This window comes from Engystomops pustulosus, chromosome 6 (assembly GCF_040894005.1).
Source record: "Engystomops pustulosus chromosome 6, aEngPut4.maternal, whole genome shotgun sequence".
In the NCBI taxonomy this organism is placed as follows: Eukaryota; Metazoa; Chordata; class Amphibia; order Anura; family Leptodactylidae; genus Engystomops; species Engystomops pustulosus.
The window spans coordinates 47,126,573-47,137,196 of record NC_092416.1 but is presented as its reverse complement, the minus strand read 5'-3'; the positions used below and the strand labels follow the sequence as shown (position 1 = coordinate 47,137,196).

The 10,624-nt window shown below is 42.1% G+C and overlaps 1 protein-coding gene across 1 annotated transcript in view; it reads left to right on the top strand.

Annotated features, from left to right (window-relative positions):
• Positions 1-16: 16 nt before the first annotated feature.
• TNFRSF14 (TNF receptor superfamily member 14) overlaps positions 17-10,624 on the top strand; it is a 29,705-nt gene continuing 19,097 nt past the window's right edge. Inside the window, exons 1-2 of the mRNA XM_072155942.1 lie at positions 17-150; positions 9,054-9,138. Coding sequence (XP_072012043.1) covers positions 118-150; positions 9,054-9,138 — 118 coding nt within the window. The 5' untranslated portion in view covers positions 17-117. The remainder of the gene's footprint in view (positions 151-9,053; positions 9,139-10,624) is intronic.

Below are 10,624 nucleotides of genomic sequence, written 5' to 3'. Positions count from 1 at the left end.
GTCTTCTTCAGTTGCAGTTTCTTTTTGACCATGGAAACACTGACAGGGAGGGAGTGCGCGGGGACGATGGACAGGACGCAATGAAGCCCGAAAAAGAGACACATAAGCGGCGGTGACATGGGCGGACGCTTCCTGCTGACGCTATACCTGGTGAGCGGGCGGCGATGGAGGGGTAAAGTGCAGGTGCTGACTGTGAGATAGTGCAGAGTGGGTGGAGCCAGGTGACCCCGCGGTCACATGAAGTGACAAAGACTGTAAGGAGTGATATTAGTTTATGACAGTAAATGGTCGTTGTGACTGTTCAGCCAAGTAAAGTTCGAATTTTACTTTCAGTTTCACTTCTAGCCGTGAATCCATATATATGATAAATCTTGTAAAGCTTCAAAGGAAATCTACCACCAGGAGGAAGGATTGTTAACCAAGCACACTGACATATGTCCTGGTTTCCAAAAAAAATAGGCTTTTTAACTCCTTAAGGATTCAGGTTATTTTCGCTCATTTCTCACTCTCCACCTTCAGAAATCCATAACTTTTTCATTTGTCCGTGTACAGAGCTGTGTGAGGGCTTATTTTGTGCATAAAAAACTTTTTTTTCCTGTGATGCTATTTATTATTCCATGCCGTGTACCGGGAAGCTGGAAAAAAATTCCAAATGTGGAAAAAAAATTTTTTTAAAACGCACGTGCGTCTCGTTCTTGTGGGCTCGGTTTTTACGATTTTCACTCTGCGCTCCAAATAACACGCCTACTTTATTCTTTGGTTCTGTACGATCACGATGATACCAAATTTATACAGGTTTTATGGCGTTTTCATACATTTTCAAAAATTAAACAAATGTGTACAAAAAAGAAAAAAATTTTGCCATCTTCTGACGCTAATAACGTTTTCATACTTTGGGGTACGGAGCCGTGTGATACGTCATTTTTTGCGAAATAAGCTGAAGTTTTCATTGTGCAACATTTTGATAACTTTCTATTAAATTTTTTATGTCATGTATAAAGGTGTAAAAGTCGCCTTTTGGACATTTGGGCGCCATTTCCCGTCTTGGAGGTCGCTGCCGTCAATAGCCGTTTTTATATTTTGATAGATCGGGCATTTTGGGACGCGGTGAAAAATAATTTGTTTGTGATTTTTACAGTTTTTTGTATTTTATATCAGTTGTAGGGAAAGGGGGGTGAAGTGAACTTTTAATATTTTATACATTTTTTAAACTTTGTTTTTTTTCTTTTTTTTTCACTATTTCTTAAACCCTCTTGGGTACATTAACCCTAGACAGATCGTTCCTACCACTGCAATACAACTGTATTGCAATATATGGCATTTGTGCACAGTATAGTTACAATGAGCCACTTGGCAGAAGCCATTCAGCCTCGGGTCAGACGAAGACCCAAGGCTGTCATGGCAACCAATCACCGATGATGTTCAGGGGAGCGACGATCGGAGGTAACATGCCGGCGGCAAAGAAGAGGTTAACACCCGCGATTGGTGCAAGCACCGACCGCAGGCGATGGAGATGGGTCTTTGCTGCGATATGCAGCAAAGCCCATCTTTTATGAAGAGGGCTCAACATACCTTGAGAATGCTGTAGCTAAACTGATGCAGGATCATATCTTGTGTAATCCATGAGCTGAGTGGTTTTGCTGAAAAAACAATTATAACATTCAGGACCTTGGGAAAGCTGGGTTAGCATGGCTGCATAGATAAACTCAATAGGGTGATGGCACATGTGGCGTTTTGAAAGGGTTTTGGGGCCGTTTTTAAGCAGTCTGTTCTTAATTCAAACTGGTTAAAAAACATGTGTTTTTTTAACTGACTGCTTAAAAACGGGCCAAAAATGCGTTCAAAACGCCACGTGTGCCATCATCCTTAGACAGGAGATTGTAATTACAAATGGAGGTTAGACAAGACATGACTAATCAACCTGAGCTGGATCACTCACACACAGCAGCTGGGGGATGGTGCAGCAATTGATTATTCTGCCTTCAGACACAACCCAGGGATTACATCATCCTGTGCAGCAGGGAATAACTCATGTGCTAGGAGAAGAAGACGGCTTCATAATCATAATTTGAAAATAGTTTTTTTTTCAGCAAAACCACTCATTGGGGAGCGGCGATTGGTCAACATGACAGCCTCGGGTTTTACGAAGAGCCGAGACTGTCTCATTTTAATGAATGAGGAGGAATATCCCCATATTCTGCCATACTGTAGTATGGCAGTATATGATAGGATCAATCAGACAACCTAAGGTTAAAGCACCCTAGGGAGTCTGAAAAATAGTAAAAAGAAATATATATATTTATATATATATATATATATATATATATATATTATATATATATATACTCGAGTATAAGCCGACCCGAGTATAAGCCGAGACCCCTCATTTTACCACCAAAAACTGGGAAAACCTATTGACTCGAGTATAAGCCGAGGGTGTAGTATACAGCCAGTCTCCGTGTAGTATACAGCCAGTCCCAATGTAGTATACAGCCAGTCCCAATGTAGTATACAGCCTGCCCCCATAGAGTATACAGCCTGCCCCCTTAGAGTATACAGCCTGCCCCCTTAGAGTATACAGCCTGCCCCCTTAGAGTATACAGCCTGCCCCCATAGAGTATACAGCCTGCCCCCATAGAGTATACAGCCTGCCCCCATAAAGTATACAGCCTGCCCCCTGCCCAGCGAATAAAAAAATAAAAAACGTAATACTCACCCTCCGGTGTCCCGATCTTCAGCGCGAGGCTCCCGTTCCTCTGCGCGGTACCAGGCGGCGACGGTGGCTCCTCTTCTCTCTTCTGTAGCCGGCAGATCACGTCCATGTGATCTCCCGGCGGGCGCGCACTAGGATACCACAGTGTCGCGGCTGATGACGTCATCAGTCGCGACACCGCTGCATCTTATTGTGCGCCCGCCGGCAGATCACATGGACGCGATCTGCCGGCTACAGAAGAGAGAAGAGGACCCGCCGCCTGGTACCGCGCCGAGGATCGTGAGCCTCGCGCTGAAGATCGGGACCCGCGCTGAAGATCGAGACACCGGAGGGTGAGTATTACGGTTTTTATTTTTTCTTGACTCGTGTATAAGCCGAAGAGAAGTTTTTCAGCACATTTTTTTGTGCTGAAAAACTCGGCTTATACACGAGTATATACGGTATATATATATAATAAAAAAACCTAAACAGTAAAAATCACAAACACATTAGGTATCACCGTGTCCGAAAATGCCGATCTATTGCAAGTTATGACGGTTTTTCACTGCGCTTTTTTGCCATTTTAAATAATAAAAAAAATTCTATAAAAAGTGATAAAAAGGTCGTACAGTCCTAAAAATGATAGCAAAAACATCATCAAATGTTACTAAAAATGACAGCCACACCCATAGCTAAGTATAAAAAAGTTATTAGGGCCAGAAGATGGCAAAATATATATTTTTTTGTACAGGAGGTTTTAATTTTTGTAAATGTATAAAAACATTATAAAACCTATACAAATTTGGTATCCCCATAATTGTTCCAACCCAAAAAATAAAGCAGACATGTCATTTGGGGCATACAGTGAAATCCGTAAAAAATCCAAGCCCACAAGAAAACGCAAAAACGAAAAAGGGATGCGACGGGAAGGGGTTAAGTAAGCGCTTCATGACGTACATGTACTGCACAGAGCAATATCACTTAGCGCTCCATGACGTACATGTACTGCACAGAGCAATATCACTTAGCGCTCCATGACGTACATGTACTGCACAGAGCAATATCACTTAGCGCTCCATGACTTACATGTACTGCACAGAGCAATATCACTTCGCACTCCATGACGTACATGTACTGCACAGAGCAATATCACTTAGAGCTCCATGACGTACATGTACTGCACAGAGCAATATCACTTAGCGCTCCATGACGTACATGTACTGCACAGAGCAATATCACTTAGCGCTCCATGACGTACATGTACTGCACAGAGCAATATCACTTAGCACTCCAAGCAGTTCGCTATGAAGCCGACAATGGCTGTGCAGCTCATCACACCGGAGTGTCAGCTGTGACTTACATCTGACATCCCTGTGTAAAACCAAAGGACGTCAATTCTTGTTACAAATATTTAGCGTTTTTAGAAAATATACACTCACCGGCCACTTTATTAGGTACACCATGCTAGTAACGGGTTGGACCCCCTTTTGCCTTCAGAACTGCCTCAATTCTTCATGGCATAGATTCAACAAGGTGCTGGAAGCATTCCTCAGAGATTTTGGTCCATATTGACATGATGGCATCACACAGTTGCCGCAGATTTGTCAGCTGCACATCCATGATGCGAATCTCCCGTTCCACCACATCCCAAAGATGCTCTATTGGATTGAGATCTAGTGACTGTGGAGGCCATTTGAGTACAGTGAACTCATTGTCATGTTCAAGAAACCAGTCTGAGATGATTCCAGCTTTATGACATGGCGCATTATCCTGCTGAAAGTAGCCATCAGATGTTGGGTACATTGTGGTCATAAAGCGATGGACATGGTCAGTAACAATACTCAGGTAGGCTGTGGCGTTGCAACGATTCTCAATTGGTACCAAGGGGCCCAAAGAGTGCCAAGAAAATATTCCCCACACCATGACACCACCACCAGCCTGAACCGTTGATATAAGGCAGGATGGATCCATGCTTTCATGTTGTTGACGCCAAATTCTGACCCTACCATCCGAATGTCGCAGCAGAAATCGAGACTCATCAGACCAGGCAACGTTTTTCCAATATTCTACTGTCCAATTTCGATGAGCTTGTGCAAATTGTAGCCTCAGTTTCCTGTTCTTAGCTGAAAGGAGTGGCACCCGATGTGGTCTTCTGCTGCTGTAGCCCATCTGCCTCAAAGTTCGACGTACTGTGCGTTCAGAGATGCTCTTCTGCCTACCTTGGTTGTAACGGGTGGCGATTTGAGTCACTGTTGCCTTTCTATCAGCTCGAACCAGTCTGCCCATTCTCCTCTGGCATCAACAAGGCATTTCCGCCCACAGAACTGCCGCTCACTGGATGTTTTTTCTTTTTCGGACCATTCTCTGTAAACCCTAGAGATGGTTGTGCGTGAAAATCCCAGTAGATCAGCAGTTTCTGAAATACTCAGACCAGCCCTTCTGGCACCAACAACCATGCCGCGTTCAAAGGCACTCAAATCACCTTTCTTCCCCATACTGATGCTCGGTTTGAACTGCAGGAGATTGTCTTGACCATGTCTACATGCCTAAATGCACTGAGTTGCCGCCATGTGATTGGCTGATTAGAAATTAAGTGTTTAACGAGCAGTTGGACAGGTGTACCTAATAAAGTGGCCGGTGAGTGTATGTTATCTTTATTCTATGGATCTTTATGATAACAGTGATGCCTATAAATATATATATATATATTTATTAATTTATTTTTAGATTAGTCCAATTTTATTAAATAAAAACTTCATGTATGAGGGCTTATCTTTTGTCACGAGTTGTGCTTTTCATTAGTGCCAATTTAGGAAGAACAACTTTTTTTTTTTTTTTAATCAACATTTTTGTGAAGGGATTTGATGACATTTTTGTTTTTGTCCAGTATTTTACCTAGTGTGTTCAATAATGTTTCAGATTTATTCCACCGGTTTGTTATAAAGGAAACGATGCCAAATATGTGAGTTTTTTTCTTTTGTGTGTGTGGGGGTGGGGGAGGGTCTTTTTGTACTTTATTAGATGTGTATATGTAATGTGGTATTTGGGGACTTTCACTTAAGATTTTTTTAAATAATAAAACTAAACAGTTTCAAAACTTTAAAAAATTTTCTTCAACAAGTGACTGCTTGTACAAGCTCATATGCAGCTCACACACTGCAATACTAATGTATACTAATGTGTGTTGCACGCTATTTTATGCTATTATAATTTGATCAAAAATTTTGGCATGTGGTGATGTCTTGGGTTCTAGGGAAGTTCTAGGCCAGCAGCAGCCTCACGGAACGGGCATCCGGGCAATCATGTGTTTTATGACATGATTTATAGAGACAGCTGACACACACTACAGTCATGGCCATAAGTTTTGTGAATGACACAAATATTATATTTTCACATGATCTGTTGCCCTCTGGTTTGTCAGATGTTTTTATCACATACAGAATTACAAGTGCAATCATATTATGAATAACAAAAGCTTTTATTGACACTTAGAATGAGTTACTGCAGCGAGTCAATATTTGCAGTGTTGACCCTTCTTCTTCAGGACCTCTGCAATTCTCCCTGGCAGCTCTCAATCAACTTCTGATCCAAATCCTGACTGATAGCCGTCCATTCTTTCACAATCAATGCTTGCATTTTGATGGTTTTTGTTTGTCCACCCGGCTCTTGATGATTGACCATAAGTTCTCAATGGGATTAAGATCCGGGGAGTTTCCAGGCCATGGACCCAAAACCTCTATTTTGTTCCCTGGGCCATTTAGTTATCACCTTTGCTTTATGGCAAGGTGCTCCATCATGCTGGAAAAGGCATTGTTCATCACCAAACTGCTCTGGGACGGTTGGGAGAAGTTGCCTTTGGAGGACATTCTGGTGCCATTCTTTATTCATGGATGTGTTTTAGGCAAGACTGTGAGAGAGCCGATTCCCTTGGCTGAGAAGCCGCCCCACACATGAATGATTGCAGGATGCTTTACAGTTCGCATGAGACAAGACTGGTGGTATCACTCACCTTGTCTTCTCCGAACAAGCTGTTTTCCAGATGTACCAAACAATCGGATAGGTTATTCATCAGAGAAAATGACTTTACCCCAGTCCTCAGCAGTCCACTCCCTGTACCTTTTGCAGAATATCAGTCTGTCCCTGATGTTTTTTTCTGGAGAGAAGTGACTTCTTTGCTGCCCTCCTTGACACCAGGCCTTGGTCCAAGAGTCTCCGCAGTCTCACAGTGCATGCAGATGCACTCACACCTGCCTGCTGCCATTCCTGAGCAAGCTCTGCACTGCTGGCAGCCCTATCCCGAAGCTGAAACACTTTTAAGAGACGGTCCTGGGGCTTTCTGGTCCTTCTTGGGCTCCTGGAGCCTTTTTGGCAAAAAAGGAACCTCTCCCCTTGAATTCCTTGATGATGCGATAGATTGGTGACTGAGGTGCAATCTTTCTAGCTGCGATACTCTTCTCTGTTAGGCCAGTTTTGTGCAGTGCAATGATGACTGCACGTGTTTCTTTAGAGATAACCATGGTTAACAGAAGAGAAACAATGATGCCAAGCACCAGCCTCCTTTTAAAGTGTCCAGTGGTGGGATTGTTACTTAATCATGACAGATTGATCTCCAGCCCTGTCCTCATCAGCACCCACACCTGTGGTAATGGAGCAATCACTGAAACAATGTTTTTAACACCGTAAATGGATCCCTCTGCCATTGATCCTTGTAAAAGTCTTAAATAATGTCACAAATTTTGCGTCATGAAATGTATTTTCCCCTAACCTGGAGGGGGGGGGGGAGGTGGCTTCTACTTTATGAAATTTACTTTTTCTTTCTTTTCTACTTTCCACTTTCTAGGGTGCCTAATCCTGAAATTATATTGATGTATATGGAGGTGGGACTAACCACAGTGTGGGTAGTGTTGGTAGCAGCCTATTATGTCCTAGCAAACAAAAATACAGCTTCTTACACACATCCTAGTATGTAAAAACCTTTGTTATTGGTTGTGCTGGTGCCTATTGTGTGCATGCAGTAGATTAAGTCTCATTCTGGAAACCAGAAGATAAAAAGTACCAAGCAGCTACTGTTCCTTTTTAGTTTCAACAATATTGTATTTAATTAAAAACATAATGGTGCCTTACAATAGGTCATGGCATAACATACTGTATGCCACCTCACTAAATAAGTTATTTAGTGAGATGCATAGCCAGCTATTGTACTTCTGTTCTTTTTTAGCCCTCCCACCAACCTCTTTTCCAGTGCCCCCCTACTCTATACACTGAATGCTCCAGTGTCAGACTACGAATGATTTATGTTACAGTTCCGAAATCTGATAACCATGTAATGTACAACCCCTCCAATCTCATGCCATTGGTAAGTGTAGGGTGTAGTGGGGGTTAAAATGTTAAGGTCCGAAGGTTTTGGTGTTATTATCCTGTTTCTCTGAACATAAGACCAAGCGGCAGTCATTGCTACAGCTCCCCCCACGTTATATATTAGCATTTGTAGATCTTTTAGATACTGCACAAGGTTGTGACATGGCTGAAGAATTCAAGTGATAAAATCACTAATGGTTGAGCTACGAGCAGCTACTTGGACAAGAAGGCCTCATTGAAGGAAATTGCTAAAGATTGGGGGCCAATGATTTTCAACAGAAATTGAGTCACAAGAAATTCTGTGTGAAATTCAGAATTTGAAGAGTTCTGATGAGGTACCAGAAGATGATTTCACTTAAAATACTGGGATTGGTAAATGACTTTCTTGATGGAATTCAGATGGTTATACTGATATATGTGATGGCTTGGCTACTATATATAATATATAGGTGTTTTTTTTTCACCAATAAATTAGAATTCTTGTATTTGAGGGAAACAGGGCTATGTTGTGTGTGCAGTAAGGCTATCGGCGCATGTTGTGGAATCTGCGCAGTTTTATAATTGGATTTTTTGTTTTTGATCCCCACCTTCAAAAATCTATAACTTTTCCAGCACTGATCACGAGTCCGGTGTACCACTTTCGCAGTCCGAGATGACTAGAGCAGTTGGTTGCGCATGCGCGGGCGGCCCTGTTCGTCTGTGTGGAGCTCCATGGAGATGAAAGGAGCAACCTGCACGTGGGGGTCCCATTGTTTAGACCCCCACCGAAAGGCAAGTTAGGCCCTATCCTTTGTGTAGGGCCTAACTTGCTAGATAGGACAACCCCTTATTGCCATAACGGTTGTCCTATTCCTGCCAAGTGCTTACAACCTCTGGAAATCCACTCCACTGTCTGTATTGACAATGCCAGGATTTCAGATGTCATCGCTGTCCTTAGTATAAAAATTATTATTTTCTGTTCATGTAGATAAATAAAGTTTCTCTTCTGTTTTTTTTTTCCTAGATATTTATTTTGAAACTTTTTGCATTGGCCTGTCTCCCAAGAGAATACAAAATCAACCACATCTGCTGTCCCATGTGTGATAAAGGTGGGTGAGCATAGTGCTTATTAGTATTTTCCTAAATAGTGTTAAATATAGAATCTGCTCTTTAGTGTGTACAACTCCCAAGGAATGGATTGGTTTCCCTTGGCACATGACTCTGGATTTAGGATAAGTTCATATGAATACGAAATCCACTTGCCAATCTGTCAGTGCCTGCGCAAAAAAACGACCATAATTTTCATGATTGGTTGGGGCTTTCAATGTTCGGCCCCCAGCGATCAGAAATTTATATATCTCTCTCTATATCTATAACCTGTTTTTTACACAACACAATTTCTGTTGAAGAGGGAATAGGAAGGCCTAAAAAAAAACTAAAATAACTGTTAAAAAAAAAAGTTTATCAACCCTCCCCCTTTCCATAGAACATGTACAAATTACTAAATTCATGAACATATTCAGTATCGCCATGTCCCAAAATGCCTGATCTAATATTAAAAAAATTATTCCTGGTGGAGAGCCCTGTAATAGAAAATAGGGTCTTAATTAAAAATTGAAGAAAAAAAGTCCCCAACATGGTGACAATGGAAACGCAGCTCCTCCTGCATAAAATGACACTGTACTCCACTCCATACACTGCAGCATTTTATAAAGCCTAACATATCTGTATAAATGTGGTATCTCTGGTATTTATAGTCCGCTTGTAACCTTCACTTATATGCTTGAAAATAGCTCCACTAAGGTGCTGAAACGTTGCACCTTCCACATTGGGTTGCACCTTAATTCTCCAGGTGTGCTGCCTCGCTTTCTATTTTTCAAATTACTTTTGCTTGAGTCGGGTTCACTGAGGCTTGCACCCATACCTGGATTCATTAACCCTTATATCCCAGTGCTGCTCTACTCTACAGTTTCTAAGTCAGGTAACCTGCACACAGGACATGTGACCTCGATCACATGTGGCGCTAACACATGCATTTTATGTTAACATTGCATTAACACATGTGTTTTGTAAACACATAGTTGACAGCAATGTAATAAGGCAAATCTCCTCTTCTCAGCTGTTGAATGGTGTTGGAAAACGCATGCTCCCCCCGCGGTTGTGCTGTGTTCAAACGTTGGCGTTTTGGATTCGTGGAACCGCCTGCGGCAGGACGCATGCATTTTTAAATATTACAATAAGTTTGACATTTTCACATCTGCTTAGACTTCCCGCAATGAAGAAAAATGCTTCCAGAGTAGCCAAAGGCATTGTAACATTTAAAAATGGATGCGTTCTGACGGACACATGCTGACATATGCGTATTGTTGCACACATTTTAGATGCATCCAAAACTCTGCATGTGAATGCACCCTCAGGTTGCAGTGACACATGGGGGGACATTTACTATGGCGTTTCCGCCAGTTTTGTGGCGCTCTCACCACATGTTCTGCTCTCCTACCTATTTATTAGCTGTCGGGGACAGAAAAAATGACTTTTTCCGTCTGCTCCGACTCTTCTCCGAAAAGGGGCGTGGCTTTGGCGGAGTGGAAACTC